The sequence below is a fragment of the Taeniopygia guttata genome, chromosome 3 (assembly GCF_048771995.1).
Source record: "Taeniopygia guttata chromosome 3, bTaeGut7.mat, whole genome shotgun sequence".
NCBI classification, from domain to species: domain Eukaryota; kingdom Metazoa; phylum Chordata; class Aves; order Passeriformes; family Estrildidae; genus Taeniopygia; species Taeniopygia guttata.
In genome coordinates this window covers 106632048-106652878 of record NC_133027.1, presented here as the reverse complement: position 1 = coordinate 106652878, position 20831 = coordinate 106632048, and the positions used below count along the sequence as shown (strand labels likewise).

At 36.6% G+C, this 20831-nt stretch overlaps 1 protein-coding gene across 5 annotated transcripts in view; it reads right to left on the bottom strand.

Annotated features, from left to right (window-relative positions):
• MARK1 (microtubule affinity regulating kinase 1) overlaps positions 1-20831 on the bottom strand; it is a 57132-nt gene that overhangs the window by 6015 nt on the left and 30286 nt on the right. For 3 of the 5 annotated variants that reach the window (XM_030269158.4, XM_030269159.4, XM_012572360.5), the window contains 12 exons: positions 20699-20764; positions 19688-19758; positions 18636-18692; positions 14722-14958; positions 14513-14632; positions 10373-10472; positions 9659-9771; positions 8256-8409; positions 7007-7200; positions 4264-4364; positions 1928-2086; positions 662-916 (listed from right to left, as the gene is read on the bottom strand). In XM_030269158.4, coding sequence (XP_030125018.2) covers positions 662-916; positions 1928-2086; positions 4264-4364; positions 7007-7200; positions 8256-8409; positions 9659-9771; positions 10373-10472; positions 14513-14632; positions 14722-14958; positions 18636-18692; positions 19688-19758; positions 20699-20764 — 1627 coding nt within the window. The remainder of the gene's footprint in view (positions 1-661; positions 917-1927; positions 2087-4263; positions 4365-7006; positions 7201-8255; positions 8410-9658; positions 9772-10372; positions 10473-14512; positions 14633-14721; positions 14959-18635; positions 18693-19687; positions 19759-20698; positions 20765-20831) is intronic. The other 2 variants (XM_002189638.7, XM_030269160.4) reach the window with 1 other exon arrangement.

Below are 20831 nucleotides of genomic sequence, written 5' to 3'. Positions count from 1 at the left end.
GGATTATTACTGATAGCATCATCACAGGAATGAATGCAGATCCAGAATGTGTGTGTTTTCTTCTTTCAGAAACCTGAACTTACATTTGAAGAAGCCGTTGACATAAAAAAACAGGCTGTATGATACTGAAATACTATTATTTCCACACTTCCAGATTTCTGCCTGTTTCTAACTTCTCATTTATTCACAGATTTTAGAATTATTGGAATTAACTTGTGAATACCCACCCCTTTTAAGCACAGCAATAAAATGATTGTAAATATTGCCCTTGCAACAAAGTGCATCCAATTAAAAAAGTAAAATATTGCTAACTTAAATAATGACTTTTTTTGAAATCACTTTTTTCAGTATTTAAATGAATTTGATTTTGCTTTAATTGTATCACAGCTGTGAAACCGGAGCAAAAGTCCCTTTTGAGCAGCATTCTTTTGTTCCTTTAAGGTAAAGAAGCAGAATAGCTGGCCAAACAATGGTTACAAAATGCACACAGAAGTGAAACAAGGCAGATTCTGGAAGGAACACACAAACCAAGCAGCATTTTAACTAAATTTATATTTACTTCAGAGTTGAACCGGAAATTGTCAAAGACTTTGCAAATAAAATCCTGCTTACAGACTGGGCTTTTATAATTCTTTTTTCTCTTGAAACCCGAGGTACCAACCTGCGAACGAACTTGGAGGTGATCTTGCTGATGATGCCCGTGGAGGTGCCTCTCCGGGCGTGGGCGAACGCCCCGGTCTCGTGGGACGGCGAGGCGGGTGGGCCGTTGTAGGTGGCGTTGCGCCGCTCCCGCAGCTGCTCCCCGTGGAAAGTGCTGCGGCTGGAGCTGCCCCGGGGAAAGCGCGTCCGGTCCGGAGTGGTGGTGCTAATGCTATGAGCAGATGGGGAGGCAGCAGGCACTCTTTGAGTTGCACTGCTGGCAAAACAGAAGCATAAATAACGAGGAAGACCAGGCTAAAAGCCCTGCTACATGACAACTGCCTCTCAATCAATCCAAATCTTGATTCTTTTTAAAAACTGAATGTGCTACTGATTTGCTTTTAGGATGGATACTTGGTTTGATTTTACAATGAAAATATCTCTTGATTATTTCTATTTCAAGTATTAGAGCAGTTAAAAAAAGTATACACAGATAATAGGACAAAAGAAAAAAGGTAGAAAAGTCTGTGGTGAGACCTGAAAGTGTCTCCAGCTCTCTCCTGGAAAAATGTGTTTAGTAATACCCTTAACACAAGCACTCCCAAAAAACTTAATGGATATTTCTTAAGTCATAAACTGACAGAAATAAGTGTATAAAGTTATTCAGGCAGCTAATAGAAAGGACAACTATAAATGTGTTTAGTAATACCCTTAACACAAGCACTCCCAAAAAACTTAATGGATATTTCTTAAGTCATAAACTGACAGAAATAAGTGTATAACGTTATTCAGGCAGCTAATAGAAAGGACAACTATAAATGTGTTTAGTAATACCCTTAACACAAGCACTCCCAAAAAACTTAATGGATATTTCTTAAGTCATAAACTGACAGAAATAAGTGTATAAAGTTATTCAGGCAGCTAATAGAAAGGACAACTATACCACGGTGCCTTTAGACACCAGCGAGCTTAGCAACCTACAAATCAGAGAGGTTTACATTCCAGTATTTCATTTCAATTTATGGTGGGCCTGTGTTGCACAGTTCAAATTTTTAACTACTTAAGTTTGAGAAGTTTCCAGAGGGAGGTCGTCAAGGAACTTTAACTGTATGCAAAATCAGGTTTAAATCATCTGTAATACCCACAATACTCGAGCAAGCTCCTGTTTAAAACCAGAACACAAGATGGCAGTTTTGCCTGGATTACAAACACTTTGATGTCTGTCACAAACTGAACAAGAGCACTCCTGAAGTGCACAGCAATAAAGAAATGCCCATCAATCTGTTACCTTGGTCGGTAACCTTCAGTACCATCTTTGATGGTTGGCAGTGTGACTTTGATAGGGTGACCAGAGGCAGACATAGACTTTTGATGCCGAGGGCGTGTGGAGACAGAGGCCACTGCAGAGCCTGCAGAGGATGTGCTGCTTGCAGACATTTCCGTCAGGCTTTTCCATGGCAGCAAGGCAGCAGGGATGGATGAATGGGAAAAGAAAGGTTAGTGTAAAACCCCTTACAAAAAAGAGAGAAAAGAATTAATTTATTCTTTTAGAACTCAGCAGTGCTGCTTAATTAAACATAAGACCGAGTGACCAGGCCACCTTAGTCAGCTAAAGTATACAGAATTCTAAGAAAATTACATTAATCCATAAATGAATTCTCCATATACATTAAGTTAGGCCTTTTCATTCCTCCCAAGATTAAAGCTTACACACGCATTATTCAAAGTAATGAAGAAAGACAACAATGAATACCAGGACAGAATAAAAAATACTGAAAAAGAAATTCACAAAGACTTAAATACATTGATTAAATTGACTCTCCTTTCATGAATACACTTATTTGCAGTTAAAACAAACATCTAAAACATGAAACATTTGGAACTGCTATCACATTAACACTTGGAAGTGACTGGTTTTTAAAGGACCAATTTGTCCTTCTCTGGACAGTGTCCTCCAGACACTGCTGGGCTGAGTCAACCCTTTCAAAGTACAGTTCCTTCTATCATTACTTTTATTTCTCCTTCCTTAAGTGGCAAGAAAGATGAAAGTAGTGGCAAAACTATTGTACCATTAATTTTTAAAACAAAAGTCAAATGAATTAAGGCAAAATACAGCTTTGTCTCTACAAGCATAAGTGAAATTGCATTAATAATGTATTAGCAACTGGAGTCCCACAGCTAAATATCTGTAGCAAAGAGGTAAAGACTTCAGATAAATAATTAGATGACACAAGACATTCAGCTGCACCAAATCCAAATTCAACTGCAATATAACATCATGTAGGAAAGGTAAAGAATATATCTGAAAAGAAAATTCTTCCTAATTTTTCAGAATATGCTCAAAGAACTGAGCACAATATCCACTGCACTCATGAAAAGAACAGAGGTTAAGAATCTTTCATATTTATATAAAGATTTATAAATATTTTTAATTATTTTAAAAATTTATTATTTATATGTTTATAGAAAAAATCAACTGCAAAATGAAAAACTTTGAAAAATACTTTATAGCATTTTATGTATTAAATCTCTTGAAAGAAAAATATCTGTCAGATCAGAAAAAATATTGTACTACATATTATAACACTATCTAAAAAACATCTGTTATCTGCTTTTTTGCAAAAAAGGATTGTTACTACCTTTGTTCAAATATTTGAAACTATACACAAAAATTTGGGAAAACATTTTGAAAGTACCCATCCAATAATCTGAAAATAAAATGCTTTAAGGAAGTACATTAAAAAGCAGAAATCTAATTTTAAGTGTTTATAATTAAATAGTTGTCTTTTATGTGTTCCACACTCATAATTTTACTGTAAATTAACAAACCTGTACTTTTTATTTCCAAAATTTTATGCATCATTAAAAAATTAAACATTATTACAAAAAACAAAAGAAAACTAGTTTATTAGATTATGCTATTTCATGCTATGATTTTTTTTATTTTACAGTAACTACTTGATTTGAATAACTTGAAAAGCATCAAAGTAAGAGCTGTTATTTGAATCTAAATTTTAAAAATCTAGTTTTTATTATTCTCCATTAAAGCCAGTATCTTATTTCTCAGTGAAGTACAGGGATTAAACAACAACAGGTATGAACAAAAGATTTTTTAAAAGACTAACTGGCAGTGTTAAACACAATACTACTTAACAAAACATACTAAACTGAGTTTCATTGTCATCCCAAAAATAGACACAAACTGGTTACCATCACTATGAAAATACTATTTAGGCCAGAAACTTATATTGAAAACAATCGACAAATTTTAATCATTTCAGCTTTTTGAGTGATTAGGCAGGAAATGAAAAAGGATCAGGCTACACTGTCAGAGGAATCCATCTGAAGCTCTCCACAGCACAACTGCCCACTTAGCAATTAGCTGTTAGCAATTCCTTGGTCCTGTGTTGGAAAACAACCCTCAGCAATCAATGTGATCCCATAAAAAGAAGCAAAGGCCGACTGACACACTTAGCTTAAAAATTCATTACAAAGAAGCAGCAGTGGAAGATAAAAACATACACTTGGACTTTACGTATTTCATAATGGTATTTTGCATAACCCGCTTCTTCTGTGCCTCAGTCCTTGTACCCAAGCTAAGAAACAAGGAAAGTTGAACAATACCTGTTGTCCTTCCCGTTCTGTATGGCAGAATAGCGATCTGAAGAACGTTCACAAACATAAGTGTTCCTCCTTGTCATTCCACTACCAGAAAACGCATTATTCTAGAAGAGAATTAATATCAAAGGTAAATTAAATACTTTCTACTGTATATCATGTTGTACAAAAATCTAAGCATTGGAAGAAGCAAATCAAAGCAGTGTTTTAGCCACTTATGTATATTGTTAATGCTTTCAAATCTACTAAGTCAAGCTGGCAACACAAATCACTTATATCATCAGCTGTTTTTTCCAATAGCTCACACATCTCATTACTGCACCATTGAGAATACACTGAGAGAACACAAGGAAGTTTAATTTTGCTGCCACATACTTTACTAAGAATTATTATGCAATTCCCACACACTGTGTTCCTGTATTATTTGTCCCTGGGATCAAACAAACTGGGATCCCAGAGAACACACCTATGGCTGGCTGAAAGGCTTTCCTGCACAGCATAATTTTCCAACAAGGGCTCCAGTTTGTTATTCCAGTCAAAAAGAGCTTTTAAGAGGAAAATGGAAATACTATCAATCCGTAAATACAGTCTACTATGGAAATACAATCAAATCAGTCAACCCAGAAATTATGATGCAGATAACATGGCAAATACGTTTTGTTGCAAAACTACAGATAGTATTTCTCTCTGTTACTAATTTTAGTTTGGATAGACTTCCCAAAATAAGCCCAAACATACTCTCCATCCCTACCAAGCAGAGGTTAGCTGCTGAAAATTTAGCTTTAATACATGACATACAATTCTCACTTTTTAATACACTACATACTGAATTTGGGGTGGGAGAGGCTGCACTGTGCTAACATTACATTCTGATGCCTGCTGGCAAAAGACTTCAAATACCCTAGACTAGGGTACTGTAGGACATAATGAACTCTGCAAGATTTACTATGTTTAGGTCCCTCTCACCTACAGTTTTTCAGCATGAATATGACCCCACAGAGACCACTTAATAAACTGTTTTAAGGCCAAATTGTAAGGAAGATTAACAACTGCAATAACTGTTTCTGAAATTAAACTCTCCTGAGTTACACAAATATGACTGAAGGTCGTAAATATGTTTTCAAGAAATTCTGCCTTTCTGAAGGTAACATCACATTACCCCCAAAGTTACACAAAAATATTTTTTAATTATCCACATTAAATTAGCTTTTTTTCACTTTAAATGTTTGAGTTTTAAACAAAAATATTTACTATCTGTGTAAGCTGCTCAACCTTGAACTACTGTTGTAATATCAGACACTGATATTCCCTAATCATGCCCATCACAAAGCCTTTCAAAGTTCCCAAAATAGTAACAGAGCTAAAAATGCACATATATTGAAGTTGTCATTAGCAAGTAAATCAATTTCTCATTCTTCACAGCAAAGATACTCCATTTAATTAGTTCTCACAAAGCAGAGAAATGATTGTGACATATCAGCTTGTACCACACATGACTCTTAATCAGCTTTGGGGCAATGTAGTTTTGGAAAAGCTCAGATATGAAATCTAATCTTAGAAGACTCAAAATTCCTGCATGCAATCCACACAACCATAATTTCAAAGACTTTTGCAGGGGTGGGGAGACAACAGCCAATTTAAAATTAAAAAAAAAAATAAAGCATGTGCACATGTATTCCAGACATAGCCTGCAGAACATTAGGAGTTAAATGAACTTCAGCATTTATTTTCCTTTCAGAAAATTCTAATAGAAATGCACATCATCTTCCCAGAATATCCAAGATGGGAGCATGTAGAATCCCAAAGGACAATGAGAATTCCTGCTGCCAGTCTACTGTACTAAAAGATGGCAAGAGTTTTTGTATTTAACAGACTATGTTTCTGAAATAGCATGAAGTACACTTGAATCTTAAATCACGATTCATGCATATTTTTTTCTCCTCACATGAACTCTTGCTCCTAAGTAGCTGTTTAAACACCATGCAGTATTTTTTTCACTGTGAATCCCAAACATCAATCCTCCTGCACAGGAACTACCAAAAGGCAAAGTAGATGCTTTCACATTAGAAGAGACAAACTCTCCGATTTGGAACAAAGGTGTGTGAGGCAGTAATATGATAGCAGTTTACAGAACTGTGAATATCATAATAAAAACATTAAGAAATTATAAATTTGCTAGCTCAGTTCCTTAATACAACAGCCAGGTTATAAAGCATATCAGCAGGCATACGCAAGGGAACGAGTGGGTGGATCCCCCTGATCTGCTCCATTTCTGAAGTCCAAAATGAAGTGGTTTCAGAAAACCAAACAGCCAAATTTACAGAGAAAGTTCATGAGAGATATTATGCAGGATTAATCAAATGAAATCTCTGAATCAGAAGTCCCTTGACTTCCTTGTAGATAGACAAGCATTAAAAACCAGAACAAGAGCATTCCATATTGGCTCTATTCTTATGTTCTTTTCCCTAAATATCCAATATTTTTCTTGACAGAAACCAAAGTTTGCCCAAGTGCAGCCATTCTCATGTTTACTGTTATGTTAGTGTTAGAAAAAGTAAAGTTGGGGGGCAGGGAAAGATTTATTTAAAAAGGCATCTACTGTAGCCTATTTCTGTCTGCCAGTAAAAGTCACCAGAAATAGACTTAGTGGCTTATTCAGTACCCATTATGTCTATAGTAATCTTGTGCTGCACATTTTGTTTAAATAGGGAAAAATAAATATAACAAGCCAAAAGCACACCCAACTCACACTGGTAACTGCACTTGACTTCTTTCTTTCTGGACCCACAAGTGGGCTTGCAGCCATCTCTCCTTTGGATCCCACTGTAGTGCTGCCCAGTTTACGTGAGACATCCTTGTCCCAGTCCTCTTTCTGTTCACTTTCCACACTGTTTGCCTGAGACCTTTTTGTGTATGACACAGCAGGAGGAATCGAGGGGCCAACTGCCAAATAAAAATAGAATTAATAAATACCTAAAAATAATCACTGCATTTTTCTTGGCCAAAGTAGTCTAAATATAATTCCCCGAGTCCTAAAAAAGCATTTGAACAACTCTGACAGCAAACTCAGTACACAGACCAACCTACTAAATCGAGCCGTGACAGCCTGTGCTCTTTTTACCCACTCTCTTTTCACTTCCAATTTGCAGTTCAGGATGACTTCCCATTTCACATCAATATGTAAAACTTAGAAGAACATTTTAATTCACATTTTAAATCCATGCTATTTGTACAGTATTATGAAAGAAGGAATTAAATGATATTTTTCAATTTTTTTAGTACTTTTTGCTGCATACCTTTTCCTCTAAATACTGCAAAATATTATTTCCCCCTGAAAACCCTAGGCCTACTTCGTTTACAAGCCTGTTTATACTTGAAAAATATTACAATTCTTTTCCCCTCATCATTCTTCAAAATGTTTTGGGAAAACTCTTCCATCAGTAGACTTTTACATTCCTTTGAAATAAAATCACATCAGCTAACAACATGTAGAAAACAGTAATGTAAATTAGGCAGAGAAAAAGGACAAACATTTTAGAAATATTTATAGCAATTTAACAGCTGAGGGAAAAAATAATCTTTCATTACATGTTTTAAATACATATTCTTTCTTAATAGAGGCATTTTCACCTGAAAACGTTTCCTGAATACTTCATAATTTGTTGTCTCTTAGAAGCAAACAATTTGGCCTCACAGCCAAATGTAATGATAAAATAACTGGTTTGCTGCCCTTGGGGTTATCCAGAGCAATAGCTGCCATTAGCTCCTAAGCAGAAAACACCCTCAGTGTCTCATCTAGTGAGCCAACCAAGTAACAAGTCCAAAGAATTAAATCTGTGAGGTGCACGGATCCAGATTTACCATGGAAACCTTCATACAGACACACATCATGATGAGCTACACAACAAATGCACAGAGCGGGGGCCCTGCCAGGCTCACAAAACCCTGCCCATTCCCATAAGCTGTGGCTGTAACTTCACTTGGAACGCCATCCGCACCGTGGTCGCTGAACCGCCGCTGCTTCTGGTTGGTGGAGATGCTCCGCTGCACCTTCAGGTGAGCAGGGGACTGCACCGAGCTGTTGTTGAGGTCGCTGCTGGGGCGAGACCTTTGACCCAAGTTGCTGCTGGACAGGGAATCACCTGCTTCAAACTACAAGGAAAACAAGTTTTTCAAAATATAAATGAAATTCAACATTACTGGTACTTTTATAGCACTATGAAGCAAAAAGTTCCAATCAAAGGCACTTTTTAAAAATTTAACATTGTATCCGGAGTTGAATAGTCTTCAAGATTAACTTTATCACTTCATCTGCATTTTATGTGCTTTAAAAACACATAGCTCAAGCTACATAGTTAATGAATGCTCAAAACAAAATTAGAAGAATCTTGACAGAAACAAAAACGGTGCTATTTTAAAACCGAAGCCACAGAATGGTTTCCCTTGCCTTTTTAAATTTTATTTTTAAGCCTAAGAGCATTCATAGCTCCAGAACAATTTTAAAATGCACTGGACTGAGTCAGAAGGACTAAAAAAGCAAGTACTGACTAAAGGATCCTTTATGGCTTTCAAAACATCTTTATAAGGTCTGTATCTCAGCCACTGATTTGTTCGTCTTTAAGAAGCATAAGTTCTATGTAAAAGCAGAGGAAAAGACAAATATCCTCTTCCAAGCAATGTGAGCCAAAATTATTTTAGACAGATTCCCTCCATGCTCTGCCATCAGAAGGGAATTCTGGCTCAGAAATGTGAGAAAATGCACTCAAGGATGCACATATCAGATCTACACTTTCTTGGAACTGGGGGAAGGCCAATGAAGTAGCAGGGGAAAAAATTCCTTCAAAAATAAAGCCTTGGTCTCTGATTTCCTGAAAAATCCATGTGGTCCCAAAAGATGTACAGACCCTTCTAGTTCCAAAACAATCCCAAAGATTTTCTGCCACAAATTTATTAATGACTACAATGCAATAACTTACTGAATAATTCAATATACTATAAAACAGTATATGAGTGAGAGAGGATGAGAACATTTCTGAGAAATAAAGAATGTCACTTCTGAGTAGCCAGAAAAATAATTGCTCTTAATTATTTCAGATTTAAATTGAAAACACACATGACAAGAAGAAAACTCAGCACTTAGAAGTCACGACACTTCAGATTAACAGCTAGCTTTTTAGAAAAACAATTAAACACATTTACAAGCAAACATGAACATACTGGAGGATTTAATTTATTTCTTCATATGGGAACTAGCAAGATATCCAAGGGGATATGAAAAGGGAAACACATTCATAAGTTATCAATCACAACTAAAACAAAAATGTTACAAAATAATTAATAAAAACATCATTCAACCCAGCAACATATAAAGGCCAAACCAGAAAATGTAAACAGCACTTACTTCAGGTGGTTTTCTACCTAGAAGCAGGTAAGTGGCCATGACTTCATCATACTTTTGGTTTACTAAAGATTCATGGATTTCTTCTCTTGAAAAGCCCATTGTGACCATAATGTCTAAAAGTAAAAAGAACCAGATCAGCAGAATGTGTTTGGGTTTACTGACAACTTAAGAACAGCGAAAATAGAAAAATAGCCTTACAATTTACAAGTAACTAAGATTCAAATCACCCCACTGAGGTTTTTTTGCTGTGCAAAACCAGAAAATGCTACTAACACCTCTTTCTTGTTATTTTAATATTGAAAACTCCCAACTATATTATACAACTCTTAACTAATTTATACAACATTCAGTGTTATTCAACAACAAATAAAGCACTGGGAAATAGAAACTAAGAATAGCTACTGGGCCAAACCAGTAACTTTCTCTTACCACAGCAGGCAAGAAATGTTGCCCTCATAACAAAATCTGCCTCCTTCAGTCTGTTAATGCTGTAGTCTTATTTGTCTTTTCCTGTGCTTGTAGATTGATGTCAGCTCAGTGAAGTCACAACAGTAGTTATAAGGAGGCCATTGTAATTGAATTTCTCATTTAAATAAAAAGAATTAATTTTACTTGTATGATGAGATTGTAGGTCACATTCGTAAGAGTTTAGTTTGCCTTCCAAGATAAAACTGTCTGTGTGCACCAGATGCAACATGCTTTTGAAAGTCTTACCTATTCTTTTGGTGTCATTGAAATCTGGTTCAGGCTCAGTATATGGCTTTAGTTCTTCTTCTTCATGGCCTACATTCATCCACCGATCCTTCATGATTTGCTAAGAAAATAAAAGAGTTTTAGGCCAACACGCCCTTTACCATACCCCATTACACTTGTGCTAGCTTGGCTGCTGGAAAGCAATTTGAAGTTCATAATCTGAATGCTGCTCTTTCCCTCATACCTTTTCTCCTCACGTCTTATTTTTCTTTTATCTTTCACATCCTTTTGTTCCCATAAATTCATTCCTCCTATTTACCATTCTCTATGCCATCACCCTGTCTAAAATACCAGAAAAAGCACTGAAAACCAAAATCTTTCATTCTGTACACTTCACTTCCATGTGCTCCTCTTGGTTAACGTCCTAAGATGCTAATGCAATACCAGCTCTATCATGATAAAGAGCTCCTTTGAATAATAGTGAAGGAGTGTTTAAAAACTAAAGTATAATTCAGGAATATGCTGATGCTTCCTACAGTCATTAGTTTCAAGATCATGATGCCAACTGGTCATTTTTTCCTATGGATCTTCTCACTGCACTTGACCTAAATATGTTTCCAAGTTTGGCTGGAGGGACAAATGCCTCTTAACTCTCTCTATACCATGCAATTCTTTACTTCAAAAATTTCTCCTGCCTTCTTTAGAAAATTTCCTTCAGTTGTGGTCTGGATCTTTTTGTAGGCTGTCAGATTGATTGTCTGGAATCCCTAACCATCACAACTTTGCCTTAAGAACATATTCATCTTTAAACTGCTAAAATCATTTTCCCTCCTGCAGCAACAAGCACACATGTCTCTTCAGGGACAGATGCTAATACTGCTCACTACATGGACACAAGAACAAAACAAGTGCCAGCAAATCAAGTTTCCCACAGGCTCCAAATCTGCCTTGCAAACACTGAATTAAGTTATTTCTCACAAAGAGCCAAAGACTCAATTTTCCATTGATATAACCAAAATGATATAACCAAAAATGTAATTTGGCAGTAGTGCTGCTGCCAAATTACAGACTCCAATAGCTGTACCCTTACAAGAACAATACAGAACTTTGTGCCAATTAACATTCTGCTGACAATAACAATTAAAGATTTGTTCTATCATGGAATTATTTTTTGGCTTTTGAGTGGATAAAGAGGGAGGTATGGTGAACACATACTGCTATACTGTATTTCTGACATACAGATCATGAGTCTACTAGACAACAGACTTGGGTTATGTATTTGTAGCCTTTCAGGAATAGGAGAGCCTGCCCAAAGACTATTATGCACTCTCTGCAATCATAACTTTGTAAAGATACTGTTAAATAAATCTGACGTTTAAGCATGATGAAGTGGATGACAGAAATCATTGCTCAAATTCTACCCCTCTTTCTTTATCCTTCTGGAATTAACCAGCAAGCCTGAAAATTCCCACTTACAGTTTTTTATGTTTCTTCAGCAGGTGGATCTAGAGTTCAACGTAATCTGCTTTCTGTTTCCATCTACATTTCTGCTGGCTTCTGTCTTTTAAATGCATGACCTCAGAGGCACACTGAGTTATTGTACAACTCTTAAACAGGCTCTTACAATCAAGCATTTTGAAGCGACACAAACAATCCAATTCCAGGATCAATACTACATTTGTGTAAGTTCTGCTGGGCTTTCAGTCAGCTGATTAAAGAGCAGCAGCCTTGGTGAGAATATTTAGAAATCTGACTCAAACTGTACTTCTTAAACACCAATCCAAACTAAATTTCAACCAACTAGATATTACTGATGAGTTTTCCCTCAATTTTCAGGAAAAATATCTAATAAAAATCTGGTCTGGCTCAAGTCTTGTCTGTGTCAAAATTATTTTGCTTTATTACACTTTGAAAGCATAAATCTGCTCTGGAGAAATTTCAGAGCAACACTATGCAAAAGAATTAAAGACTGGGGTAAAGGGAAAGAGGAATTTGTTGAAAACCTGTCAGTTAAGAGGTATTTTCTCTGACAGTACATTTTCCCCATCACTTCCTGGGAAGATTTAATGGCTTATGACAACATGCTCTAGTTTAGAAAATGTTTCTTCTCGGCTGGAGCCATGAAAAAGTCTAGAGGAAGCATTTTAATAAAGATTTGCCTGGTTCTTACCAGAGGACAAGGGCTAAACCTAACCATGTGGTGCTAGTCCTGTGTGGATCTCAGCTGATGTCACTGACAAACATCCTTTTGGATGGTCTGCCAAAAACATGCATGGGAATTGAGAAGCTGTATGGCTAGGACTGAGCAAATAATCAGAAGGCAAAGCACAAAAAAAATCCCCCTCCCCAACATAAGATGACCTTTTCCACTTTTAGAAGCTTCCAACAAATTTATACTTTCATTCTAAACATGTATTTTTAGAAGTGTTCAGGCAGACATTTCTTTCCAGACCACATACCACACTCTTTAATTCAGCAAATGTGATTTCAGGAATATTCCTTTGGAAAAAAAAGGCCATGATGCCACTCCCTCCTCCCCTCAGGTTAGCATACTGATCAATGTCTGTTATCAGTATTTTGGAACTGGCTGAGGACCCTTGGTCACACATAACATTTTCTCTCTCTATTCCACACAATCTGACTGCCTTGTCCTTTCAGCAAGGCTGCTATCTCCTACGCCTCTCTCCAGGGCCAGGAAGGAATTTTACAAGAACTGGATAACACTACAATACCTAGGATGAAAGTGAAATTAGATTTGAAGCTGCTGAAAATTCAGACAAAAATTCAATAGAAGAAAAAACTACTTCCCTAAAAGCTAAACATGACACAGGTGAACAGTGATCTTTGAATTGTCTACACTCTTACCATTATGTCCTGTAGACAGTAATCAGAGAACATAATGAGCACATATCAGTAAAGCAGAACCCATCACTCACTATTCTCTTCAGCACAGATTTTATTCAACTTAAAACTATCTGTAAAAAGCCATAAACCAGCATCAGCTTGGAATGAGTTGCATGCAGGCTGAGCTCAGTGAGTGCATGCTTCCTCGCACAGGTAGCCTGCCTCCATGCCAGGAAGCATAAGTCATGCCACTACAAACAAAAAGCTGCTTAAATGGGATTTATTCTCTGGAACACATCCATTTCTGCACAAGTGTAAAAGATGAAACAAAAGTCACTAGTGATTAATTCATGCAAATACTATTTTAAAAGTATTCTACTTATTTTCTGCTCTACTTTCATCTCTATGGTAAGTAGATGTTATTTAAAAAAATCTCTCCCTGTTAAAGAATTCACACAATAGACCCAGGCAGCTTTTAGAGTGAACTCTACACCAATTATTTGTTAAATATCAGCTATGCAGCAAGTACTATCCAATACATCAATCTTGAACAAAACAGCCCCTTAAAAAACACTGAAGCTTTTAGACATCTTACAAGTTCTGCACAGATACTTTCCACATCCCATGAAAAGAAAACCTAATTTACTAACAACAACAATCATAACTCATTAGAAATCCCCCAAACAGATTTTACCCAAGGGACACAGCAGGAATTATTATATATATAAATTTTCCACCTACTCAAAAACAAAACTGCCAGAAGAGGGAGAAGAAAGGCTCAAACAGAAATAACTAGCCATCATTAGCTTACCATTCACAGAGTTCTTAGTGTTTACATGTATTATGGCACTAAAGCAAACAAAAAACTCCACAGTCTTTTCCATCAGCTAGTTATTCTTCTGGCACCTATCCTTTTTAAGAAGTCATGAAAATGGTCAGTTGAAAAAAATTATGGCACTGCCTGCTGCTGGTCTTGTTTTTCTGAAAAACAATCTTGTCCCACTTTCCTGAGATTTTGAACTAGCTCCATTTTCTGACTGAAATAAGTGGGAAGAGTTCACACTTTGTAATGTTCTTATTTTAACTATTAGACAGCTGCAATTACGGGTAGATTTTCATTGATTAACACTTTCTATTTTCAAGCTGCACTGTTTCTGGGACATTTCCTTTTTTTTTTTTTATTTAACAAGATGTTTGGGCCCTTAAAACAAGAATAAAGTATCTATTCTGAAAAATTAAGAATTCTCAAGCAACTGTTGTATGTATTTTATTCTTTCTTAATTTAAGCCCCCTTTTTTCCAAGCCAAAATTACTCACTTCCAAGCTGCCTCTTTTTATTGGATTCAGTACTAGTAGCTTCTTCAGTAGATTTTCACAGTCTGTGGACATATAGAATGGAATGCGGTACTTCCCCCTCAGGACTCGCTCCCTCAGTTCCTGTAAAATCAGAGTTTTAAAAGATAAGCTCCTGATGAGACAGAAGACTTAAAGCCAGCAGAATCCAAGCTTTCATAATGTAACTGTACCTTTAGATTCTGACCATCAAATGGCAGTGATCCACTCACTAGTGTGTACAAAATCACCCCAAGGCTCCACACATCCACTTCAGGGCCATCGTATTTCTTTCCTTGGAAAAGTTCAGGGGCAGCGTAAGGCGGGCTGCCACAAAACGTGTCCAGTTTATTACCAACCGTGAACTCGTTACTAAACCCAAAGTCTGCAATTTTAATGTTCATATCTGAATCAAGTAGAAGATTTTCTGCCTAAGAGGAAAATAGAAGAGGAAGAAGATGATTTTTGTATCAGATTAAGTATAATATATATAGAGTGCAATATATCATTTATCAATAAATACAAAAATGTTTTTTTCTAAAACAGTTCACCATCTGCCTCTTTCTTGCAGAATAAAAGAAACTAATCCCCCATACATGTTACAAGGACTGAAAATCAGAAATGTTTACTAAAGAAAACTTAACTTTTAAGAGCAGCTAAACAAACTGAAAAGTCAGCTAATGAATCAACTATCAACATTTTATATCCTGGAAGAAATAACTTAGTTCAGCTTTAGAGTGAAGTATCTAGACATCTCAGAATAGCAGTTGAAGCTTTTGACAGGTTCATGCCAATTTCTGCTGCCAAGGAGAGTAAATCTAATCCTAGACATCATTTACCATTATGGCAGAGTAAATGTTAGAATGAATTTAAGACTTAAGAAGAAGATATCTTCTGCTTGTAAGATGAAACGCTTCAAGCTACATGCTGTACTTTAGCATTCTGTACCAAAAAAATCTTCTCCCTTTTATTATTAGTGTTTGTTTCAGCAACACCAAGGTATTTAACTAAACACTCAAGTATTTAATTCTTTTCACACAGAATGTATTCTATACATCTAAGATTAATGCCTGTGCAGCAATCATGTAGATGCAATGTACCACATATATATAGACAGTATCTTACATTTAGCATCACAGGTAGGTAAGACGATTAGAACGGTGAAGTTACAGAAATACTAATATATTATTGGGGGAATAAAGTGATTTCTCAAAATGCAAGGATGCTGTGCAAGGAGTGCAGCAGCACTGGGCAATCTTTATTTATCTGAGTCTCAGCTCCTGATCTGCATGCCAGCAACACAAGAGAGCACCAAGAAGAGCAGGAATCCTACTTTTTCAACAGGAGGCCAGATGTTAACCAGACTAGAGGGTTCACCTTATTGCCAAACAACAGTTTTACAGCAAAGAGACATCTCTAATCAGATGCTGTGAACTCGGAAAATATAAAAATGTTTCTGTTCACAGTCAAAGAAGCAGTAATCTAATTGTCAGCGGATTTGATTAAAAGGGTAAACACGATTTTGTGTGGGTTTGTTTGAGCTTATTTTTAATAATTTTGCTTACACTCAGTGAGCAGAACAGCAGACAACTAACTACCAGTATATCAAGCCAATAGCTGCACAACAGAATTTAGCCTTTATCAGGAGTAAAATACAGCCCATTTTTACAAACTCTATCCTGGAAAATATTTTATTTTTCCAATTCATGACCTGTAATCCCAGCTGGTTCCAGCTGATGTGCCTGTAGACAGACCCACAGAGCTGTTTTCCAGATCTGACAGCCTTCTACACTACTTCACAAAGACTTCATTTTCCTTGTGGTGAAAACAGTACTGTCAGTGCAGCTGCTCTGTGATTACAATAGCCCTCCTAGTTCAACAGTACTCTGCTACCCCAAGTGCCCCATGCTTTCAGGGTTCCTTACTTCAAACAAAACCACCAAAAGACCTTTTTAATATGCCAAATAGAAAGACGGTGCTCTTGTTGATTACATGTTCAAAGCAAAAAATATTACCTGAAAAGATAAGTTCTGTGCATCACAGGTGAGCAAAGCTGGAATTTGTTACAGCCCTTTCTAAACAAGTTGTTTATAATTACAAAGTAAAAAGGAGACAATTTTTCTACCAGAATAGCCTGGACAAACTTGCATATTTTCTTACACATCTCTCCAGTTTAGTCTGAAATAACTTGTAAATAATAGAGTTTACCCTGTTATTAAAACCAAAAAGTTGTGTCAAAAATATCCAAAGTGGTGCTAGACCTCTGTCTTGTTGTGCTGCAATATCAATTGCTCAATGTGCTGATACTGTAGAGAGTCAACAGAAGCAGATGAGAAGGCAGACACCACTTTAAAGTTGCTTTTCCTTCTCTGCAGCTCCATGAGGAGTTTTAAATGAGACAGAGATTTCATATCACTTGGAAAGAAGAGATGAAGGAAGAACACCTCCTCAAAGCCACACATTTAGTCTTTTTTCCTCTGGAAAATGTATTTTTCATTGGCTAGGCTGACTGGCTTTCAATCACACTTTACTCTGAACTTTTCAGATGAGTCTAGCATAACTCCAGCCAAGAGAAGACACAGAAAAAATCAAATAAAAGTTATTTTGGAGCCTGCCTGGCTGCCTAGCAAATAGGTAGGAGATCAGCAGCAGACTCCTCGTGGCAGGTAGTTCCTGTGTGAATGCTGCAAAGCTGTGTTGCATAGGCTTGAGAGCATGGCCTGTGAGCTGTGTGTGTGCTATGGAACTAAGAAATGGAAGAGAGGTGGAGGCTTTAAGGGGCTCTGGGAGAAAGAGCAAGGCTCAGGATTCTGAGCAACTGCTGGGGTTAATGTAGCAAGATTCAGTCACATAGCTGGGCTGAAGGAGCCAGAGCTAGATAAGCGTGAGGAGGTGGCTGGCTCCCTGCTCCCAGCCAACCTAGAGAACCAGTGAAGGGCCTGTCCTGGCTGGCCAAGAGGTCCCTGGGTGCAGCCTTCTGCAAAGCTCAACAGCAGTGGCTGCAGTAAGCTCCAGGGAGCTTGACAATACATTCACAGGCTCCAAACCATCAGGCAAGATATAGAGGAATTTTTTTTTTAGTCAAGAAATCCAACCATTTTTTCCTTCTTTGCATTCTGATTTCAGAGTGCTGGGCAGGCACTGCCACCATCAGAAGACAACACTCCTGGGGCAGGGACAACTCAGCAGAAAAGGATGTGTTTATTTATTATCCACCCTCATGTGCACATGCAGGAGCTGGTAGATTGACAGGTATCAGGGAACAGATTTGTAAGGATGAGGTTGAAAGAGTGCTGCAGTGCATTGAGATAAGACAAAAGATACTGGTGAAGAAAAACCCTTAGGAATTATTCAACCTCAGCTTTTCACAAGTATTCAGATACATTAGTAAGAAAAAACTGACACCAGTGTTTTCTTTGTAAATGTTCAAAGGCATCAAAGCAAGAGCACAAGAAAGCTTTTAAGTGGGTGAAGATGATGTCCAAGTCCCATGATACTTAAACTTGGCATGAAGACAATGTCAGGCAAGACTTAGGTTGTACCTGCATTTGCTGAACTTTTAATATGGTCTGGTGGTTTACACAGATAGATTACTAAAAAGGATTTAAAAAAAATTCAACTAATTTCTGTTTACCCTTAATTGATTTTTCCTGTCCAAATTAAACACTAGAATATAAACCAGAAACTCAAAGAGATTAAAACTCTAATGTATTTCTTATAAACCACTAAGGAAAGACTGTTTTATATATCCTTGCAATATATCTTAACTGGAAATATTTTAAGTAAGTAGTGATGGCTGGTATCAATTGATCTGCAGCTTCACTGTTTAGATACCAGCATGACAGCAGGTATAATTATTTGGAGAGCATGTCTCTTTCTTAAAGCCAAAACTGGAATGAAAGTAACACATGTTCTATTCTTGTCTCTCCTCTGTTCCAAGAGGGAAGCTACATTATTTTTGAGCTTCAGGAAACTGAGAATGAAATACAAGTGATAATTCCTTCATTCACATGTTTGAGGCATTCACAGGCAGTAACAAGGACTAATATATAAAATGAAGTTAAGTCTGTATGATAGGCAGCAAAAAGTAAAATAAGTAACAACCTACCTTAAGATCACGATGAACTATGCATTTTTGATGACAATACTGTACAGCAGATACAATCTGAAACACCAAGATAAGTGAAATATTTTATTTCAACGTCATTACAATTTTTTGCATACAATTTAGTAATTTTGTTTCCTGATATGATTCACTAGAACATAACAAATAAAGTGTTTATCTTAAAAAAATATTCATCTAAGTTTCTTTCATTGAAGCTTAAATAGTAAAACTAGCAAGTCCCTATAAGTAGCTCATTTTCCTACTAAAAAGAAGTTTAATACATATCTCTCAAGATAACTGGAGAATCGTATTTTTTAAAAGCAAATCACCCAATAGCAATAACCATTGAAAGGAAATTAATCCACCCTTCAAGACAGTAGCCAGATACATCAGCTCAGATTATATCTTCTAAAATATCAACTGCATATCTTTGCAATTCATCCCTAGCAGAACAATTCATTCAATATTTCCATGTCTTTCACATATAGAACAAAAAACAAGTCTGAAACAGCAAGTTAAGAACAGTTTCTTTAAGTGTTAATTATATAACTTAATTCTGAAAAAAACACCAAACTTGATATATCTATCTGATTAAAGCTTTTCCAAAAAAATCACTAAAACCAGAGTAAGAAAAGGATTAAGATGAGAAAGTCTGTAACAAGAGATAAAAGCCTATTACAGAATAGCCTTCACATGAAACACTGTGACATGACACAGCAGTACATGTCATCATACCAATATCTCTAGATAGAACAGCTGTAAAATCCTAAAATATTCAGAAAAGGATTTAAAGTTCAAGTGAGTCACGATAAGAGAAGTGACTCTTAGGAACACTGACTAAAAGAAAATGTAAAACAATTTTACTATTTTTAGACAGTATGTAGGAAGCAGATATTTTTCTCTTCTTGGATTTTTTTTCCACTGCAGCTTTAATAAACACTATCAAAACAATTTTTTGTTAAGTAAAATAAGTTTGCTCACACTCATGTCTATCTGAAAACAACAAAAATAGAAACAAAAATGATAATGAATGAATGAACATGATAATTTCATACCTGCCTGAATTTTGAACGAGCCTCTTTCTCTTTCATTCTTCCATGTGCAACTAGGTAGTCAAACACTTCCCCTGAGCATGACAAGGACAAAGCATCAGTATTAATTTTTGTACTATCATATAAAATCAAAAAATACTTGAAAACAACACACACCCCATGCTGCTACTTTTCTTGAAGGGAAAGGATAAAGAAGCAGCCAAGAAAAATTCCTTTGGACTTTTTGCATTAGATTTCATTCAGACAATAACAAAGAAGTAAAAATTGAACCCTTCAAACTTTAAAATTTCAAATTTTAAAATAAATTTACTTAACCACTGAGAAACAAACAATCACAAAAAATATTAATATTGTGTGTAAGACACATTGGGAATCAGGCAACTTATGCACCAGATTTGTTTTGCACATCTCTAGTGGCTTCACTTAACGCTATTTATATTATTTCTGTTTATTCCCTCTTATTCTTTTCCTAATAAAGCTGCTCAAATGCCTTTCAGATTCTCATCTTTGCGCTGTCTGACAGCAGCCTTTCCTAGCTGGTCACTGGTGCTGTGCTGGATTCTCTTCCCACATTCAAACATTTCCCATTCAGATGCTAAGCAGCTTCTCAAGCAGGCACTCACTATCCTCTCACTATGAGCCTGCTGGTTCCCCTTCCTGTGTTACTGATTCCCATCCCCGGATCTGCCTCTTCAAGTGCTTTGGCACACATTTGCAAGATAAAATGAGGCACCAGCGCTTGCCTAAATATAGCGGATAAATATGAGCGAGAGTTTTTGCTAGAATCTGTGCCAGATTATCTCCTGATACTGCAGCAGGAACCTCAGAATGGGAACTACCCTCGAGCACAAACCTAAGAGGCTGCTTAACAGAATCAAGAAATCCTGCCCTGAGAGGTCTGCTGGGACTGCTCTGAAGGCCACATTGAAATAACCCATTAAATCCTTAAAGCGTTTCTAGGCATGTAACTGGCATTTCAGTTTATCCCTAACGCACATTTCAGAATCCACTTACCCCCACTGGCATATTCCATTACCAAATACAACGTCTTTTCAGTCTCAATAACTTCAAATAATTTTACTGCAAGAAAAATGAATGAGAGAGAGATTGCAGCCAGGAGTAAAAGCACAGCACAAACAAACAATTA